We start from the raw sequence: 21826 nt of genomic DNA, 5'->3' as shown, positions 1-21826 counted from the left end.
GCGACAGATGCCATCGAACTGATCATGATAGGAGCGTGACCTTTACCTATGGGAAGATCTGTGATGACAATGTGTATGTCTTATTCCAGTAGAAGAGCGCCCCGGTGCATGATGTCCATGACAAGAGTGGTGGCACGAACAGGAGCATGTTTGGGGCCTGGGGAGCTGGAGTGCTTCTAGGTCCTGAAGGAGGAGGTACTGAAGGAAACGCTGATGAAAGAGGAAGCACCTGTGGTAGAGGTGGTGGCATCATAGGAGGAGGCGAAGCAGGTGGAGAAGATGAAGATGGAGGAAGAGATCCCTCATCTCGATCATAAAAAAGGGGTTTGTGAAGGTGATTTATACTGTTTCAAAACATCCGAAATTATGCTAATTTTTTATTGTATTGGCCCTTTTTGATTTCATGATTAGGAATTTGGCCAGTGGAGCCTAGATATATTGGCTGCATTATCTGTCCTTACAGGCTTTCATGAAGAAAAGCAAACATTTCCACTTAAGAAGATATATTGAAAAACTGCTCTGGGGTCCCCGCTCATGGGTAGGACTATTCAGTGCTTATGACTAAACATGTAAATCTCCTATGAGAGAAGTAGAGTTCTGTCAGGGTCGAAGTGGTGTGGTCATATTTCTTCAGAAGCTTGATCAGGCACGTAGTTAGTTGCATATAGAAGGCCAACGTGGGGTCTGGTAATCTGCAGAGTAGCATATTGCCACCACACAAATGGTAAAGTAGAAGGGCTTGAGTAGTAGTAGTTTTGAAGTTGCTTTTTTGGAGGAATGGTTTCATTTTTTTCAGTAGACAGAGTTAGTACCAAGCCATCTTTGTTAGAAATAAAACAGACATGGAAATCAGACTCTACCTTAAGCAGAAAAGTCAGCGTGGTCCTTAATTTGAAGATGATCTTTTCAAACAAGTAAAACTGAAGTGGGAAGTGCCAAATATGGATTTTAAATAACAGTATTACTAACCTAAAAAAACCTAAAACCACATTTTAGATACAAGATGATCACTTGAATCTATTTCTAAAGATTGGCCTGCAAAATGATAAGTCAAAGGGAGATCCATGTCTGTAAGTAAATAAAGATCAGCATGACTGCCAGTAAAACTGGCATGAGCTTGTGCCAGCAAAGCCATAGCACATCTTTGAAGGATGTGCGCGAAGAATCTGCCAATACCTTCAAACAGTTAAAAACAATAGTCTATTCAGTATGAACTGTCTTTACCAAAATGCTGATGTCAGTGCAGTGGCTGCTGTCTGCTCAAGGAAAAAAGTGAAGGGCAAAGCATTTAGAAGGAATCAATCACAAAATGGGAAAGTGAGCACACTGCCTGGCACAGCAGCGTATAGTTCACCCACATGCATTGTGGTAAATGCAGTGCATGATAACACTCACTTCAGTGGAAAGTCTTTAATAATCACCATGGCTGGTGCAGCCACTGCTGAACATCTCTAGATATGTGCTTAAAGATATTTGTCCTTCAGTAGCTCTTTAATTTAGGGGTGCTGGCAATACTGCTCCCAGTCTTCTCAGGTTTCTGTATCACTCCCACAGAGCAGGTGCACCCCAATAAGCTTGTCGGTCCAATAACTCAAGGGAACCAATCACAAAAGAGATGGGATGGAGCACATCAGCATACAATTCACCCAGATGTACCATGGTAAATCCAGTGCACAACACCACTCACTTTACTGGAAAATGTAGATACCATGACTACTGAAAGCCGAGTGGAAGAAAAATATGTGCATCTTTATTAATGTGTATGCTTTGAATAAACAAAAAAATGGAAGCTGTCCATCAATCTGACATTCTGATCATTTCTCATGAGTCAGGTACAAACTTGAACAAGCCAGGGAGATGTCAATGAAACCTATGGAGATTGCACTGATCTGACCTTTACAAGTCTAACAAACGTGACATACAACTTTTGGGTATATACTATAAACACATTTAACCTCCAGGTGATCAATAGTCTCCTGCATGGCTTTTTTTCACTGGTCATCTATAAAAGTTAATCAATAACTTTGCTCATCTCCCAGTACAAGCAGAAAACACTAGCTTTGAGGTTTAAAAAGTCTTCCTTTTGGAGAGCTTATTAGATAACTCATATAATCGAGAGTACCCCCTCACTATATGTTGTATTGGTAAGCCCTTTTGAACCTTGGTGACAATGGAGGGCATTGACTGACTCTGGATAGAAACCAGCCCAGCAACTTGAATGCTAACACTGCTGAACTATAGGGAAACTTCCGTCCACAGGGTCCTTATACATGGTGGAACTTGTTATGTACTGGGCCATCTCTGATCTAGGACGTAAACTGGAGTCAACTTCACAAGGATCACAGAATTGTTATCCTGCAATAAACTTGGTTGACCACATTTTCCACCAGGGACATGATGCATTTCATGTAAATGCTTTTGATAATAGGAAACTGAGAAACAGAGGGGATGGGGTTAACAATCGGAGTTTCCAGTGACATCTTTTTCCAGGCAAAAGGATAGTCCAGTTAATCAAGCGGAGTGTTCTTCTGAGGAATTAAGCCTGATGAACATCTACAACAGTCACTCCTAAAGTAAAGGTGATGGGCTGCATTTGTCCTACCTCAGAAGCACGAGAAACCTCTAAAATGACACTATTTATCTTGTCCACTTAAAAACTTCACTTGTACTGGGTGGAGATTTTACCACCAAAATAATATTTATTAACAGGACGGTCTATCTCCCTTATTTAGAACCACCCCGCCAAATGAGGGATTAGAATTTTGCAGTTAGGCCTGAAATCCAGGGGTTGCTAAATTGTTTTGACACAGTCTGCCAGGAGGGAAAGAGCAGGCTTTGAATACTATTATTTGGGTGTTCTTTAATGAAACATCAGGAATGTCACATCATCCTTTAAAATCTTGGTGAGTAATGTGGGTACGCCTTTCCTTTTCAATGTATTTGCTATTAATATCTTAACCTGGGAGGTTACTATCTGTGATATGGGACTCTCAGAAACCATTCACAAATAGAGCAATGTTCATCTAATCCCCTAGTGTACCACAGCATCCTGTGAAATGTCACTTTATGGAAATTCAAGGCCTATCAACCACGACTGGGAAAAGTTGTGAGTATAGGTGAAAAAACTGGCAAATGTAAATATAGATTAAGGTAGCAAGGCATGAGAGGGGCTCAGATCTCACTCTGTTTGGCTTTTGATTTGCCAAACTCACAGCCTTAAAAGATGCACATACATGGCCCAGGCGAATGGCTGTATATTTATGTCTGCCAGTGCTTTAAAAATAAAACATGTTGAGCAGATATTGGAATCATAAGAAGCCACAACATCTACAACTGCTATATATGCAAATGGTCTATCGAGATCGATCATGAATATAAAACAAGAGAATTACTAAATATAAATCAACATTGTAGCCAACACTTTTTTTCTCCTACATTCCTCCTCACTTAGGGCTTTCACTCAATTATATCTCAGGCACAATTCTGATTTATCCCCCTTCTTTTTTTCTGGCTTTGCACCAATGAACATGCAACAATCATGCAGACAATATGTTTGATTTACTTCATAATGAGGAAAGTATTGCGATACATAAGCATGGCTCACATGACACTGACTAAAGTATGGACCAGTTGAACTGGCCGAATTGGGGAGATCAGATTATCTGAATGGCATTCCAGGGAAGTTCACTAGAGTGGACAACAAATGTGTGAAGAGTTTTAAGTGCAATAACAATTTGAGGGAAGATAAGAAAGTGCAGAAACCCACAGTGCAAGCTTACGACCCTTTCATATACCCTAAGCCCAGCACTCTCCCTAAATCCTTGCAAATACCAAATGAATCAAAGTACTCCGGGATGCAAGCCCTTGCCTCACACTCTGCTACCACTTCAAATCCCTCTCCTCCAAGTTTAGTGCATCTTGGGGTACTCCGAAGCAAACGTAGTCTGGAGTTCTGTGCATAAATATTTATTGATGCTAGTTGTCATGAATACTGGGAAGGAAAGCAAACCAAGAGAAACAAACCCTATTCAGTGCTAAATGCTTAGATACTTTGAAACTAAAATGGGAGTACTCATTTTCTTGAGAAGTAAAGAACACGACTGATTCAAAGCCAACAAGCAGCTAGTGTAAGGAAATGCCTCCTTGGCATGGTTGCCCCCTGACTTTTTGCCTTTGCTGATGCTATGTTTACAATTGAAAGTGTGCTGAGGCCTGCTAAACAGGCCCCAGCACCAGTGTTCTTTCCCTAACCTGTACTTTTGTATCCACAATTGGCAGACCCTGGCATCCAGATAAGTCCCTTGTAACTGGTACTTCTAGTACCAAGGGCCCTGATGCCAAGGAAGGTCTCTAAGGGCTGCAGCATGTCTTATGCCACCCTGGAGACCTCTCACTCAGCACAGACACTCTGCTTGCCAGCTTGTATGTGCTAGTGAGGACAAAACGAGTAAGTCGACATGGCACTCCCCTCAGGGTGCCATGCCAGCCTCTCACTGCCTATGCAGTATAGGTAAGACACCCCTCTAGCAGGCCTTACAGCCCTAAGGCAGGGTGCACTATACCCTAGGTGAGGGTACCAGTGCATGAGCATGGTACCCCTACAGTGTCTAAACAAAACCTTAGACATTGTAAGTGCAGGGTAGCCATAAGAGTATATGGTCTGGGAGTCTGTCAAACACGAACTCCACAGCACCATAATGGCTACACTGAAAACTGGGAAGTTTGGTATCAAACTTCTCAGCACAATAAATGCACACTGATGCCAGTGTACATTTTATTGTAAAATATACCCCAGAGGGCACCTTAGAGGTGCCCCCTGAAACTTAACCGACTATCTGTGTAGGCTGACTAGTTTTAGCAGCCTGCCACAAACCGAGACATGTTGCTGGCCCCATGGGGAGAGTGCCTTTGTCACTCTGAGGCCAGTAACAAAGCCTGCACTGGGTGGAGATGCTAACACCTCCCCCAGGCAGGAATTGTCACACCTGGCGGTGAGCCTCAAAGGCTCACCTCCTTTGTGCCAACCCAGCAGGACACTCCAGCTAGTGGAGTTGCCCGCCCCCTCCGGCCAGGCCCCACTTTTTGGCGGCAAGGCCGGAGAAAATAATGAGAAAAACAAGGAGGAGTCACTGGCCAGTCAGGACAGCCCCTAAGGTGTCCTGAGCTGAAGTGACTCTAACTTGTAGAAATCCTCCATCTTGCAGATGGGGGATTCCCCCAATAGGGTTAGGATTGTGACCCCCTCCCCTTGGGAGGAGGCACAAAGAGGGTGTACTCACCATCAGGGCTAGTAGCCATTGGCTACTAACCCCCCAGACCTAAACACGCCCTTAAATTTAGTATTTAAGGGCTACCCTGAACCCTAGAAAATTAGATTCCTGCAACTACAAGAAGAAGGACTGCCCAGCTGAAAACCCCTGCAGCGGAAGACCAGAAGACAACTGCCTTGGCTCCAGAAACTCACCGGCCTGTCTCCTGCCTTCCAAAGATCCTGCTCCAGCGACACCTTCCAAAGGGACCAGCGACCTCGACATCCTCTGAGGACTGCCCCTGCTTCGAAAAGACAAGAAACTCCCGAGGACAGCGGACCTGCTCCAAGAAAGGCTGCAACTTTGTTTCCAGCAGCTTTGAAAGAACCCTGCAAGCTCCCCGCAAGAAGCGTGAGACTTGCAACACTGCACCCGGCGACCCCGACTCGGCTGGTGGCGATCCAACACCTCAGGAGGGACCCCAGGACTACTCTAAGACTGTGAGTACAAAAACCTGTCCCCCCTGAGCCCCACAGCGCCGCCTGCAGAGGGAATCCCGAGGCTTCCCCTGACCGCGACTCTTTGAACCTAAAGTCCCGACGCCTGGGAGAGACCCTGCACCCGCAGCCCCCTGGACCTGAAGGACCGGACTTTCACTGGAGAAGTGACCCCCAGGAGTCCCTCTCCCTTGCCCAAGTGGAGGTTTCCCCGAGGAATTCCCCCCTTGCCTGCCTGCAGCGCTGAAGAGATCCCGAGATCTCTCATAGACTAACATTGCGAACCCGACGCTTGTTTCTACACTGCACCCGGCCGCCCCCGCGCCGCTGAGGGTGAAATTTCTGTGTGGACTTGTGTCCCCCCCGGTGCCCTACAAAACCCCCCTGGTCTGCCCTCCGAAGACGCGGGTACTTACCTGCAAGCAGACCGGAACCGGGGCACCCCCTTCTCTCCATTCTAGCCTATGTGTTTTGGGCACCACTTTGAACTCTGCACCTGACCGGCCCTGAGCTGCTGGTGTGGTGACTTTGGGGTTGCTCTGAACCCCCAACGGTGGGCTACCTTGGACCAAGAACTAAGCCCTGTAAGTGTCTTACTTACCTGGTTAACCTAACAAATACTTACCTCCCCTAGGAACTGTGAAAATTGCACTAAGTGTCCACTTTTAAAACAGCTATTTGTGAATAACTTGAAAAGTATACATGCAATTTTGATGATTTGAAGTTCCTAGAGTACTTACCTGCAATACCTTTCGAATGAGATATTACATGTAGAATTTGAACCTGTGGTTCCTAAAATAAACTAAGAAAAGATATTTTTCTATACAAAAACCTATTGGCTGGATTTGTCTCTGAGTGTGTGTACCTCATTTATTGTCTATGTGTATGTACAACAAATGCTTAACACTACTCCTTGGATAAGCCTACTGCTCGACCACACTACCACAAAATAGAGCATTAGTATTATCTCTTTTTGCCACTATCTTACCTCTAAGGGGAACCCTTGGACTCTGTGCATACTATTCCTTACTTTGAAATAGTGCATACAGAGCCAACTTCCTACATTGGTGGATCAGCGGTGGGGTACAAGACTTTGCATTTGCTGGACTACTCAGCCAATACCTGATCACACGACAAATTCCAAAATTGTCATTAGAAATTGATTTTTTGCAATTTGAAATTTTTCTAAATTCTTAAAAGTCCTGCTAGGGCCTTGTGTGTTAAGTCCCTGTTTAGCATTGTCTTTTAGAGTTTAAAAGTTTGTTAAAGGTTTGAAATTAGATTCTAGAAACAGTTTTAGATTCTTTAAAAAGTCTTCCAACTTTTAGCAAAATAATGTCTGATACAGAGATGAATGTGGTGGAACTCGACACCACACCTTACCTCCATCTTAAGATGAGGGAGCTAAGGTCTCTCTGTAATATCAAAAAAATAACCATTGGCTCCAGACCTACCAAAATTCAGCTCCAGGAGCTGTTGGCAGAGTTTGAGAAAGCCAACCCCTCTGATGATGACATCACAGAGGAAGAAATTAGTGACTTGGAGGCCAATGTCCCTCCTCCAGTCCTAAATAGGGAGAACAGGACCCCTCAAGTCCTGTCTCCAACTGTGTTAGTCAGAAATAGTGAGTCCCTCACAGGAGGGTCCCACATTTCTGAAATCACTGAGGATGCTCTCAGTGAAGATGACCTCCTGTTAGCCAGGATGGCCAAAAGATTGGCTTTAGAGAGACAGCTCCTAGCCATAGAAAGGGAAAGACAAGAGATGGGCCTAGGACCCATCAATGGTGGCAGCAATATAAATAGGGTCAGAGATTCTCCTGACATGTTAAAAATCCCCAAAGGGATTGTGACAAAATTTGAAGATGGTGATGACATCACCAAGTGGTTCACAGCTTTTGAGAGGGCTTGTGTAACCAGAAAAGTGAACAGATCTCACTGGGGTGCTCTCCTTTGGGAAATGTTCACTGGAAAGTGTAGGGATAGACTCCTCACACTCTCTGGAAAAGATGCAGAATCTTATGACCTCATGAAGGGTACCCTGATTGAGGGCTTTGGATTCTCCACTGAGGAGTACAGGATTAGGTTCAGGGGGGCTCAAAAATCCTCGAGCCAGACCTGGGTTGACTTTGTTGACTACTCAGTGAAAACACTAGATGGTTGGATTCAAGGCAGTGGTGTAAGTAATTATGATGGGCTGTACAATTTATTTGTGAAAGAACACCTGTTAAGTAATTGTTTCAATGATAAACTGCATCAGCATCTGGTAGACCTAGGACCAATTTCTCCCCAAGAATTGGGAAAGAAGGCGGACCATTGGGTCAAGACAAGGGTGTCCAAGACTTCAACAGGGGGTGACCAAAAGAAAGGGGTCACAAAGACTCCCCAGGGGAAGGGTGATGAGACAGCCAAAGCTAAAAATAGTAAAGAGTCTTCTACAGGCCCCCAAAAACCTGCACAGGAGGGTGGGCCCAGAGCCTCTTCACAAAACAATGGGTACAAGGGTAAAAACTTTGATCCCAAAAAGGCCTGGTGTCATAGCTGTAAACAGCATGGACACCAAACTGGAGACAAGGCCTGTCCCAAGAAAGGTTCCACTCCAAACTCCCATCCAGGTAACACTGGTATGGCTAGTCTCCAAGTGGGATCAACAGTGTGCCCAGAGCAAATCAGGGTCCACACTGAAGCTATTCTAGTTTCTGAGGGTGGGGTGGATTTAGCCACACTAGCTGTCTGGTCGCTTAACAGGCAAAAATACAGACAGCAACTCTTAATTAATGGGACTAGAATAGAGGGCCTGAGGGATACAAGTGCCAGTGTCACCATGGTGACAGAGAAACTGGTTTCCCCTGGCCAATACCTGACTGGAAAAACTTACACAGTCACCAACGCTGACAATCAGAGAAAAGTACATCCCATGGCAATGGTTACTTTAGAATGGGGAGGGGTCAATGGCCTGAAACAGGTGGTGGTCTCCTCAAATATCCCAGTGGACTGTCTGCTTGGAAATGACCTGGAGTCCTCAGCATGGGCTGAGGTAGAACTAAAAACCCATGCAGCAATGCTGGGTATCCCTGAACTGGTGTGTGTGAAAACAAGAGCACAGTGCAAGGCACAGGGTGAACAAGTAGAGCTGGAGTCTGGAAGAATGGCCCAGCCTACCAAGAGAACAGGAAAGTCAGTTGGGAAACCAACTACAACACAGCAAAAGAAAGGGAACCTCTCTTCTCAGGAAGAAGTTCTGCCCTCTGAGGGAACTGAGCCTTTGGAGCTTGAACCTTATCAGGTTGAGCTCTTAGGCCCAGGGGGACCCTCAAGGGAGGAGCTGTGTAAGGGACAAGAAACCGGTCCCTCTCTTGAAGGCCTTAGGCAGCAACCTGCTGAAGAGTCCAAAGGCAAGAAAAATGGAACGCATAGGGTCTATTGGGAAGATGGACTCCTGTACACTGAGGCCAGAGACCCCAAACCTGGTGCCACTAGGAGAGTGGTAGTGCCTCAGCTGTTCAGGAAGTTCATCCTAACATTGGCCCATGACATTCCCCTTGCTGGACATTTGGGACAAACCAAGACGTGGGAGAGGTTAGTCAACCACTTCTACTGGCCCAATATGTCCAACATGGTTAAGGAGTTTTGCCTCTCCTGCCCCACCTGTCAAGCCAGTGGTAAGACAGGTGGACATCCAAAGGCCCCCCTCATTCCACTTCCAGTGGTGGGGGTCCTCTTTGAAAGAGTGGGTGTGGACATAGTTGGTCCACTGGAACCTCCCACAGCCTCAGGAAATATGTATATCCTGGTAGTAGTGGATCATGCTACCAGGTATCCTGAAGCTATTCCCCTTAGGTCGACTACTGCCCCTGCAGTAGCCAAGGCCCTCATTGGTATCTTTACCAGAGTGGGTTTCCCTAAGGAGGTGGTGTCTGACAGAGGTACCAACTTCATGTCAGCATACCTAAAGCACATGTGGAATGAGTGTGGAGTGACTTATAAATTCACTACACCATACCATCCACAAACTAATGGCTTGGTTGAGAGATTCAACAAGACATTAAAAGGCATGATCATGGGGCTCCCAGAAAAACTCAAAAGGAGATGGGATGTCCTCTTGCCATGTCTGCTTTTCGCTTACAGAGAGGTGCCACAGAAGGGAGTAGGATTCTCACCCTTTGAACTTCTGTTTGGTCATCCTGTAAGGGGACCACTTGCCCTTGTTAAAGAAGGCTGGGAGAGACCTCTCCATGAGCCTAAACAGGACATAGTGGACTATGTACTTGGCCTTCGCTCTAGAATGGCAGAGTACATGGAAAAGGCAACCAAAAACCTTGAGGCCAGCCAACAGCTCCAGAAGTTTTGGTATGACCAAAAGGCTGCACTGGTTGAGTTCCAACCAGGGCAGAAAGTCTGGGTTCTGGAGCCTGTGGCTCCCAGGGCACTCCAGGACAAATGGAGTGGCCCTTACCCAGTGCTAGAAAGGAAGAGTCAGGTCACCTACCTGGTGGACCTGGGCACAAGCAGGAGCCCCAAGAGGGTGATCCATGTGAACCGCCTTAAGCTCTTCCATGACAGGGCTGATGTGAATCTGTTGATGGTAACAGATGAGGATCAGGAGGCAGAGAGTGAACCTCTCCCTGATCTTCTGTCATCAGACCCAAAAGATGGCACAGTAGATGGAGTGATCTACTCAGACACCCTCTCTGGCCAACAGCAAGCTGATTGTAGGAGAGTCCTACAACAGTTTCCTGAACTCTTCTCCTTAACCCCTGGTCAGACACACCTGTGTACCCATGATGTGGACACAGGAGACAGCATGCCTGTCAAGAACAAAATCTTTAGACAATCTGACCATGTTAAGGAAAGCATCAAAGTGGAAGTCCACAAGATGCTGGAATTGGGAGTAATTGAGCGCTCTGACAGCCCCTGGGCTAGCCCAGTGGTCTTAGTCCCCAAACCTCACACCAAAGATGGCAAGAAAGAGATGAGGTTTTGTGTGGACTACAGAGGGCTCAATTCTGTCACCAAGACAGATGCTCATCCAATTCCAAGAGCTGATGAGCTCATAGATAAATTAGGTGCTGCCAAATTCTTAAGTACCTTTGACTTGACAGCAGGGTACTGGCAAATAAAAATGGCACCTGGAGCAAAAGAGAAAACAGCATTCTCCACACCTGATGGGCATTATCAGTTTACTGTTATGCCCTTTGGTTTAAAGAATGCCCCTGCCACCTTCCAAAGGTTGGTGAATCAAGTCCTTGCTGGCTTGGAGTCCTTTAGCACAGCTTATCTTGATGATATTGCTGTCTTTAGCTCCACCTGGCAGGATCACCTGGTCCACCTGAAGAAGGTTTTGAAGGCTCTGCAATCTGCAGGCCTCTCTATCAAGGCATCCAAATGCCAGATAGGGCAGGGAACTGTGGTTTACTTGGGCCACCTTGTAGGTGGAGGCCAAGTTCAGCCACTCCAACCCAAGATCCAGACTATTCTGGACTGGGTAGCTCCAAAAACCCAGACTCAAGTCAGGGCATTCCTTGGCTTGACTGGGTACTATAGGAGGTTTGTGAAGGGATATGGATCCATTGTGACAGCCCTCACTGAACTCACCTCCAAGAAAATGCCCAAGAAAGTGAACTGGACTGTGGAATGCCAACAGGCCTTTGACACCCTGAAACAAGCAATGTGCTCAGCACCAGTTCTAAAAGCTCCAGATTATTCTAAGCAGTTCATTGTGCAGACTGATGCCTCTGAACATGGGATAGGGGCAGTTTTGTCCCAAACAAATGATGATGGCCTTGACCAGCCTGTTGCTTTCATTAGCAGGAGGTTACTCCCCAGGGAGCAGCGTTGGAGTGCCATTGAGAGGGAGGCCTTTGCTGTGGTTTGGTCCCTGAAGAAGCTGAGACCATACCTCTTTGGGACTCACTTCCTAGTTCAAACTGACCACAGACCTCTCAAATGGCTGATGCAAATGAAAGGTGAAAATCCTAAACTGTTGAGGTGGTCCATCTCCCTACAGGGAATGGACTTTATAGTGGAACACAGACCTGGGACTGCCCATGCCAATGCAGATGGCCTTTCCAGGTTCTTCCACTTAGAAAATGAAGACTCTCTTGGGAAAGGTTAGTCTCATCCTCTTTCGTTTGGGGGGGGGGGGTTGTGTAAGGAAATGCCTCCTTGGCATGGTTGCCCCCTGACTTTTTGCCTTTGCTGATGCTATGTTTACAATTGAAAGTGTGCTGAGGCCTGCTAACCAGGCCCCAGCACCAGTGTTCTTTCCCTAACCTGTACTTTTGTATCCACAATTGGCAGACCCTGGCATCCAGATAAGTCCCTTGTAACTGGTACTTCTAGTACCAAGGGCCCTGATGCCAAGGAAGGTCTCTAAGGGCTGCAGCATGTCTTATGCCACCCTGGAGACCTCTCACTCAGCACAGACACTCTGCTTGCCAGCTTGTATGTGCTAGTGAGGACAAAACGAGTAAGTCGACATGGCACTCCCCTCAGGGTGCCATGCCAGCCTCTCACTGCCTATGCAGTATAGGTAAGACACCCCTCTAGCAGGCCTTACAGCCCTAAGGCAGGGTGCACTATACCCTAGGTGAGGGTACCAGTGCATGAGCATGGTACCCCTACAGTGTCTAAACAAAACCTTAGACATTGTAAGTGCAGGGTAGCCATAAGAGTATATGGTCTGGGAGTCTGTCAAACACGAACTCCACAGCACCATAATGGCTACACTGAAAACTGGGAAGTTTGGTATCAAACTTCTCAGCACAATAAATGCACACTGATGCCAGTGTACATTTTATTGTAAAATATACCCCAGAGGGCACCTTAGAGGTGCCCCCTGAAACTTAACCGACTATCTGTGTAGGCTGACTAGTTTTAGCAGCCTGCCACAAACCGAGACATGTTGCTGGCCCCATGGGGAGAGTGCCTTTGTCACTCTGAGGCCAGTAACAAAGCCTGCACTGGGTGGAGATGCTAACACCTCCCCCAGGCAGGAATTGTCACACCTGGCGGTGAGCCTCAAAGGCTCACCTCCTTTGTGCCAACCCAGCAGGACACTCCAGCTAGTGGAGTTGCCCGCCCCCTCCGGCCAGGCCCCACTTTTTGGCGGCAAGGCCGGAGAAAATAATGAGAAAAACAAGGAGGAGTCACTGGCCAGTCAGGACAGCCCCTAAGGTGTCCTGAGCTGAAGTGACTCTAACTTGTAGAAATCCTCCATCTTGCAGATGGGGGATTCCCCCAATAGGGTTAGGATTGTGACCCCCTCCCCTTGGGAGGAGGCACAAAGAGGGTGTACCCACCCTCAGGGCTAGTAGCCATTGGCTACTAACCCCCCAGACCTAAACACGCCCTTAAATTTAGTATTTAAGGGCTACCCTGAACCCTAGAAAATTAGATTCCTGCAACTACAAGAAGAAGGACTGCCCAGCTGAAAACCCCTGCAGCGGAAGACCAGAAGACGACAACTGCCTTGGCTCCAGAAACTCACCGGCCTGTCTCCTGCCTTCCAAAGATCCTGCTCCAGCGACGCCTTCCAAAGGGACCAGCGACCTCGACATCCTCTGAGGACTGCCCCTGCTTCGAAAAGACAAGAAACTCCCGAGGACAGCGGACCTGCTCCAAGAAAGGCTGCAACTTTGTTTCCAGCAGCTTTGAAAGAACCCTGCAAGCTCCCCGCAAGAAGCGTGAGACTTGCAACACTGCACCCGGCGATCCCGACTCGGCTGGTGGCGATCCAACACCTCAGGAGGGACCCCAGGACTACTCTAAGACTGTGAGTACAAAAACCTGTCCCCCCTGAGCCCCCACAGCGCCGCCTGCAGAGGGAATCCCGAGGCTTCCCCTGACCGCGACTCTTTGAACCTAAAGTCCCGACGCCTGGGAGAGACCCTGCACCCGCAGCCCCCAGGACCTGAAGGACCGGACTTTCACTGGAGAAGTGACCCCCAGGAGTCCCTCTCCCTTGCCCAAGTGGAGGTTTCCCCGAGGAATTCCCCCCTTGCCTGCCTGCAGCGCTGAAGAGATCCCGAGATCTCTCATAGCGAACCCGACGCTTGTTTCTACACTGCACCCGGCCGCCCCCGCGCCGCTGAGGGTGAAATTTCTGTGTGGACTTGTGTCCCCCCCGGTGCCCTACAAAACCCCCCTGGTCTGCCCTCCGAAGACGCGGGTACTTACCTGCAAGCAGACCGGAACCGGGGCACCCCCTTCTCTCCATTCTAGCCTATGTGTTTTGGGCACCACTTTGAACTCTGCACCTGACCGGCCCTGAGCTGCTGGTGTGGTGACTTTGGGGTTGCTCTGAACCCCCAACGGTGGGCTACCTTGGACCAAGAACTAAGCCCTGTAAGTGTCTTACTTACCTGGTTAACCTAACAAATACTTACCTCCCCTAGGAACTGTGAAAATTGCACTAAGTGTCCACTTTTAAAACAGCTATTTGTGAATAACTTGAAAAGTATACATGCAATTTTGATGATTTGAAGTTCCTAGAGTACTTACCTGCAATACCTTTCGAATGAGATATTACATGTAGAATTTGAACCTGTGGTTCCTAAAATAAACTAAGAAAAGATATTTTTCTATACAAAAACCTATTGGCTGGATTTGTCTCTGAGTGTGTGTACCTCATTTATTGTCTATGTGTATGTACAACAAATGCTTAACACTACTCCTTGGATAAGCCTACTGCTCGACCACACTACCACAAAATAGAGCATTAGTATTATCTCTTTTTGCCACTATCTTACCTCTAAGGGGAACCCTTGGACTCTGTGCATACTATTCCTTACTTTGAAATAGTGCATACAGAGCCAACTTCCTACAGCTAGTAAAGGTGTTACTAACACGGCTAAAGAAGACAATTACCTTCTGTGTCATCTCTGCAGGAGTCTACCTCTTCCTCCTCTCCTAGCTCTTCAGCAAACTTCTTCTGGTCTCTCTTGTGACGTGGCTGCTGATCTTGCTTTTTCCGATGACCAAGCATATGGCGCTTCAGGTTGCGGCTCTGGTTGCAGCGATACTCGCACATGTCACATTTGTATGGCTTTTCCTGGGTGTGGATGCGCATGTGCCTCTTCAGGTTTCCCAGGCTACTGCATGAAAAGCTGCAGCATTCACACCGGAAGGGCTTTTCGCCTGTGTGGGTACGGGTGTGGCGCTTTAAGTTAACCAGTTGAGCTGAGGCATAGCTGCACTGCATGCACTTAAAGGGCTTCTCGCCATTGTGTGTCTTCATGTGGCGTTTCAAATGACTGGAGTAATGTGTGACAAAAGCGCATAACCTACATGAATATACCATCCTCTCTGTTTTTAGGCAACCATTCCCCTCATCATCCTCACGCTCACGTTCCAGTGGTCCTTTTGTCAGGCAATTGAGACAGTGCTGACTGAAAGCAAAGTCTAGGCAGTGTGAGGAGCTGTCCAACACCAGGCCACACTGTTGGCATTGGAAGGGGTTTGTCAGACAGCCAGCAATGGGTGAGCCTTTAACATCTCCAGAGTCACCCACATCACTCTCCACAATTAGCTGGCGGTAGCTGGAATATTCATCATCACTTAGCGAGTATGTAGGGATCTCAATTTTTTCAACAATAGAATCTGTGTCAAGACAGAAATAAGGCACAGTTAAAAGAAAGGACAAGATACAAACCAGTGCAACAATAGTACAATTGGCAATGATGGGAAATAAATACATAGGAATTCGAAACAGAGAAAGCAACAAAAATTAAACAGCAACCATGCTATAAGCATGAAGGATTAAACACAATACAGCTTTTTTCAATCTGTGACCAAAGAAGCATCCACATTCCACCTTCTATTTATGACCCTTTTCCAAACCTGGGAATAAATTAAAAGGACTTGTAAAATACTCCAGATTTCTTTAAAATGAAAAAGCGCACAGGGCTACCATCCAAGTCCACAAGGACCATAGCTCTTGTGCAATGTGATCTTCAAAACTGTCTTAAGCAGTAATAGCCAGTTCGAGACCCCTGGGACGACCGCTTGCTCTGCTGTTCCCTAATCGCCCAGACCCTTTGTGTCCCTAGTTAAGCTCCCCAAAACTAAACAAGAGCTGTGGGAAACCTTAGCGTCTGGAAGGATGTGTGAGACTGTCACATAATGACGGTTCAAAAGTGGTACATTGATTGGACATGCAGTTGGACCTTGAGGACACTGAATGGGACATGCTGACCTGATTGAAAGGCTTTTATGTTCCATGCTCCCCAGTCAACTTCTTCATACCCTAGAGGATAGGCAGTGTAAGAGTGGAGGGTTATGGTTTAATCGTGAACAAGGTAGGAACATCGGCAAAGGGTAGCTTCATTCAACTTTCTCGAATGAAAAATTCACCTTACAACAGGGTAAAATAGCAAAAAGCTAGAGAGAAGGATACGTAGAAAATTAACCTTTTACAAGCCTTCTACTCACACCCCAGTAAATTCGCCTTAGACAAGCACAGATTTGACTCATTGTATCAGCTTTAGCCAAAGGAACAAACAGGCTGTGACTCACATTTCCCACAACTTACCTGGAGCTATTGCCCACTGGGCAACTATCAGATACTCAAACCCCGAGGAATGGATTTTATTTTAGTATGTGTATCTGATCACCTTTCCTCTGAAGGACACACGCACACACAATAAATTCACCCTACAACTTTAAAAGTCTTTATTAATATATTAAGCCAACTTTTAGTGTAGAAAACATGAAAAAATTATTAATTGCAGATGAGCATTATGCGGAGCAAAATTAAAGTAATACATGTAAATAATAAGAAAACTGGCAACATCATGGATGACGGTTTTGGATCCAATCTTCGTAGGAGTCAGTTCATCAGTCCTTTTCACCTCAGTCCCAGTTACTGTCTACATTACAGCGAATCTTGCCCAAAACAGGTACTTCCAAATTGGCATGCATGCATGCATACCTGCTCATCTCATTTATATTTTAATTGTCTATTGCCTGTCCGCAGGCAAGGGCAATATTTATCACGGTTTTGTTGATGTTCAAGAAAAAGAGATGAAAGTAGCAAATGTGACCCTCATGCAGACTGTGTCGTAGATGCTCCTTCTGGAATGTCTGACGCTTCTTCTTGAGAAGCTCTCACACAGGCTTTATATATTATTTCAACATTACTTTGAGAGGGAACTAAATATAGTCTGTGATGTAGTTTGTGACCAGTAATGTGAATTCTGCTGCACAGTCATCTAAAGCTATTGTGCTTTTCCCTAAATGTCACAATTCTATAAAATGAGCTATTGATACAATATAAGAAAACATTATATTGTGTTTACATATAAATGAAATAGAAAACAGCAACCACACCTTATAAAATATATGTAACCGAAAATTAACATGAGCACATGAATACATGTATGAGATATATATATAAAAAAAATAAAAGTCCCAAACGGACAAAAAAGTAAACATTTGCAAAACAATACTACAGAGGGACAAATAGCAGCATCTGATTGCTCTTCTCTTGTTTAATGTGAGCTTGATGGTACAAACAAGGTCAAGACTTACAAATCCAAGGAATCAAATGCAGAATCCAAATTTGGAGGAGACTATGAAAGAAATGTCACGCTTACATTGGAAGGTACTGGAGATACAAGAGGTACTTGTCGTTCTAACTTGCTACTGAAGATAATGCGGATGCCAACAAATGGCTGAAGAGTGAAGTCGAAGAAGGTGCAGGTGAATTTCACTGAATAAAGTTGAAAACAGTGTGGCCAAAAATGCAGTGGTAGTTCAAACACAGAGGTAAAGTAAGTGAATAGTTCAGATCCCAGGGTCTTGAAAATATGTGCAATGCCAGTAGCAATAGAAGCAAATAGAGCACCAATTAAATCGTCAAAGTAATCTGGAAACTGCATGTTCAAAAGCCACTCTATTGATGAAGTTTATAAGCTTTTGCTGCAGAGGTTATCGGAACTTCTTTTTGTGTTATGATCAACAAGAGAATTCAGTTTATTAAAGCACATATTTGTAAAATAATTACTTGGCCTCGAAGGAACATCAGAAGTACTCACTGGAAGAGGAAGCAGCATAACTTCACAACATTTTATCAGCACAGATAAATGATCAAGACCTGAAATGTGGCATTGAAGTCGGTGGTGCATAAGTCATAATAGGGATTGCATGCACTGGAGAGCTAAATACATTTGAATAAGGCGATGGTGTAGCTCTAATACACAATTGTTGTGGCAACACTGACAGTACCACTGGTGATTGATATGAAGCACACTTGGTAACAGGCAGCTGCACAGATCCACAGTAAGAATGACGCAGCATCATTAGCTGAATCAGCTCTCAACCGTCTAAATGAAGAACAGCCTGTTCCAAATGTTCAAAGAAAACACTGATGGCAATAAAGGCATTGATGAAAGGTTCCTCTATATAGTTGGAGCTTTAGAAAGGTCAAACTCTAATGCTCACCTAGGCTTGAAAGCAAAATCAACTCCCACGTAGAAAGTAGTAGCTTGTCAACAATGTTGCTCAGATGGATGCAGGTTCATACTTACCACTTTAGGATTCTGAGCAAGATCACAACACGTACAATGATTAAAATGGCTGAAATGTCGCAGAATCAATTTGAAAAACAGTGTAGCCAAAAATGCAGGAGTAGTTCCAAACAGTGTTACAGCAAGTCAATAGTTTAGATCCCACTGTATTGAAAACATGAGCAATGCAAGTTGCTTTAGAAGCAAAAAAATAGAGCATCAATCATATCAGCAAACTGGGGGCGTGGCTGGAGGTCAGGCAAGATGGCCGCTGCTCTTTAGAGCTCTGTGAGGCTTCAGCACTTCCTGGAAAGAAGGAGATGTTTTCACATCAAAATGATTAATTTCTTCGAGTTTTGAAGTCATTTCAGAGACTTCATGTGAGGGCCAGAGATAATAATTTATCTGCCTCATTTGCATTTCACTCCATAAGCCTCTGCACAAACCTAAACTTTCACAGAGATGTTTCTATTTGACTTTTAACTGCTTGCCTGGATGTGATTCTACAAATCTGGTTTCCTCTGCAATGGAATATTTATTACCTTCTGACAGCCAGCTGAACTTTTGACCTCACTCTTCAAAAACATTTAGCTGAGGTTTTCAACTTTCAGTATTCACTGGCAGCTCTGGTCAAGGAGCTCTTTCAAATTGCTCTTCATAACATGGTAAATGCTTTCCTTTGACCGAGGGGATTTTTTCCTTTTCAGAAGGTTCCCTTAAAACTGGTCACCAATTGTTTGACTATGTGCAGTAACGTGCTTTGCTCTTGTGGTATTCTGTCATGCCTGTTATGAGAGAATAATTAAGGATTTTCTATTTATATATATTTATTATATTTTGCTCTGTTGTTGGAAACTTCTGGCAGCAGCTTCTCATCGTAATATAATTTCATCAACACCTCATATTGCTGGCTTCCTATTACCAAATTGCTGCTTGCTTTTATGGGGAGACCCCATAATTCTCAGAGTTGCCAGTCATCATCTTTCTCCAAGTCTAATAAACCTCTTCGAGTGGTGCGCACACATAACTAAATCTTCTCTACCATCAGCTTTAACAATGGATAATGCTGCAGTCCTTTAAAAGGATAGCGCCTCTTCATCTCATGCTGCTGACGCAATTGCAAAAAAAACATCTAACACCTCCTACGTCAAGCGCCCAAAAAAAGACCTTGGTTCTCCCTCAAAATCACCTACACATGTTACTCTAGATGATGTCATGGAGGAATTGCGTGCACTAAATCCCTTTATGATGGACACAAATGCCTCTTTGCAACATATTGAGGAGCAATGGTCCCAACACGAACAACAAATTTGTACTCTGGAACAAAGAGTCAGTAACCTTGAAGACTGTAACACTGTCAATCCTCAGATCTCTAAAGACATAGCTCAACTTAAAAGGCTTACTGAAAACTTAGAAAAATAAATAGGAGAAATAATCGCCTTTTTGGGATTCTAGAAGGTTCGGAAGGCTCTAACATGATTGCATTCCTTCAAACAGCAATACCTTCAACTCTTCGCTTGCCTCCTACCTCTCCCCTCTCTATCCAACGGGCACATCGTTTAGGTCCACAGACTTCAACTAGCCCTCGTGCACATCCTAGAGGAATTATTATTCTCTTTCTCCGATTTACTGACTTGATGCAAATACTCTCGGAAGCCAAAAAGATGGGCTCTTTGTTCACACAAGACTTCTCTCCTGCTACAGCTGCACGTCGCAAACAGTTTTTGGACTTACGTCCACAACTCAAATCCTTGAATATTCGATATGGTCTTCTCCACCCATGCCTTTTCAAAATTACATTCAAGGACAAATCCTACTCGTTTGAGGAACCTTCAGCACTACAAACGTTTATTAACCAACACAAAACAGAAGCAATGGAACTAGGAGCAGCTGCAATTACTTGAAGATATAATTTAATTTGTCTTCAATGTCCTTTCTTTTTTTTTTCTTTTCTGGACAGTTGAATAGTAATGGTTATGTTTAATATGTATATCCATGGTTTTCCTTCTCTGCATCTTATTTTCTTTTATATATATATTTTTTTAGATAGTGTTCTTTGTGCAATCTTCATGTTCCTTTCCCAACCATAAACCTTTCTCACCATCCAAACTGTTTTCCTACACGTACCACTGGTAAGCTTTGATTTTTATTGTTTTTCATGTCACAGTACTTTACTGTAGTTATTACGTTATTTGGTCTCCTGAATGGTACATTTTTCGTTTATATGGTTTTTTTCCCTTCCATGAAACTCGCCTTCATATGTTTTAATATCTAATATCACTTTTCTTGTGCTGAAGCCACTCTTGCCTGTCTTTTCAGGTTCTCCGCTGTCCCTCTACCTTTCGGGGTATTCACTTTCCATCTTGTTTTCTTTAGCTTTCGTGGACTTTAGTCACTGTATTGCCACATCCATGTATATACAACTTCTGGAGGTCATCTTCCTCCTTTTCTTTTTCTTTACTATCTTGTTTCTTTCCCATTTCTTTGCTTTTGCAAAATTGATACGCCTAGTTTTTTCCTTGTTACAGCAGTTGTTTATCAATACTTCTTGTTATGCAACTTAGTACTGTTACTTGGAAAGTTTAGGGGCTTAAACACCCCATTAAACGTCAGCGTGTCTTATCTCACCTAGCTCGTTTGAAATGCCACATTGCTTTGTTGCAAAAGACTCACCTCAACGACTCTGAGGCAATTAAGCTTAAAAAACAATGGGTGGGGGACATTTTCTACTCTCCTTCCATCACGAACAAAAATGGGGTAATTATACTCTGTCATAAATCTCTCAAACCTACCATAATTTCACAACATCAAGATACAGAAGGTCACTGGGTACTTTTTACATTTACAATTGACAATATTTCTCTTACTATCCTTAATATATACAGCCCCATACATCCAGATCCAACTTTTTGGAAGAACCTTTCACATATTGTCTCTGAACATTCCTCAAACAATTTACTAATAGGTGGTGACTGCAACCAAATTCTCGATCCATTTTTGGACAGACGTTCTACGTCACGTTTCATTCCACATGCATCCCACAAAGCTTTTAAAAACTTTATTTTACAGCATTCTCTCTCTGATTCCTGGAGAGTATGCAATCCCGACCTATTGGAATACTCTTTTTATTCTCCTACCCACCATTCCCATTCTAGGCTTGATTATATCTTTCCGAGTAAAGGTTTATTGCAACATATGGTCAACTCTGAAATCGGTGCTATTTTGATCTCAGATCACGCACCTGTGATTACTGACCTTGATCTTTTTCTTAATGGTTCTAAAACATCTTCATGGAGGTTTAATAACTCTCTACTTTCAGATGCTACTTTTATTGCTTCCTACAGTAAGTTTATAGAAGAATATTTTCACATCAACGATAGTGATCAACTATCATTTCATTTTGTGTGGGATGCATTCAAAGCAGCCTCTAGAGGTTTCATCATGAGTTATGCTCACTCAAAAAAAAAATCTGCTCAACAAAAATCGACTTCTATCCTTGAAAATATAAAGTCCCTAGAACATGAATACTATACTCACAAAACTAGTAAATCACATCTTGAAGTACTAGTCTCAGC

At 44.5% G+C, this 21826-nt stretch overlaps 1 protein-coding gene across 3 annotated transcripts in view; it reads right to left on the bottom strand.

The window, feature by feature from the left end:
• Positions 1–21826, bottom strand: part of ZNF513 (zinc finger protein 513) — a 98931-nt gene that overhangs the window by 11159 nt on the left and 65946 nt on the right. For 2 of the 3 annotated variants that reach the window (XM_069233579.1, XM_069233577.1), the window contains one exon: positions 14614–15345. In XM_069233579.1, the coding sequence (XP_069089680.1) occupies positions 14614–15345 (732 nt within the window). Of the gene's footprint in view, positions 1–14613; positions 15346–15940; positions 15992–21826 lie in introns of all 3 variants that reach the window. The other variant, XM_069233578.1, reaches the window with a different exon arrangement.

The sequence above is a fragment of the Pleurodeles waltl genome, chromosome 5 (assembly GCF_031143425.1).
Source record: "Pleurodeles waltl isolate 20211129_DDA chromosome 5, aPleWal1.hap1.20221129, whole genome shotgun sequence".
Taxonomy (NCBI): Eukaryota; Metazoa; Chordata; class Amphibia; order Caudata; family Salamandridae; genus Pleurodeles; species Pleurodeles waltl.
This window is presented reverse-complemented; position numbering and strand designations above follow the sequence as displayed.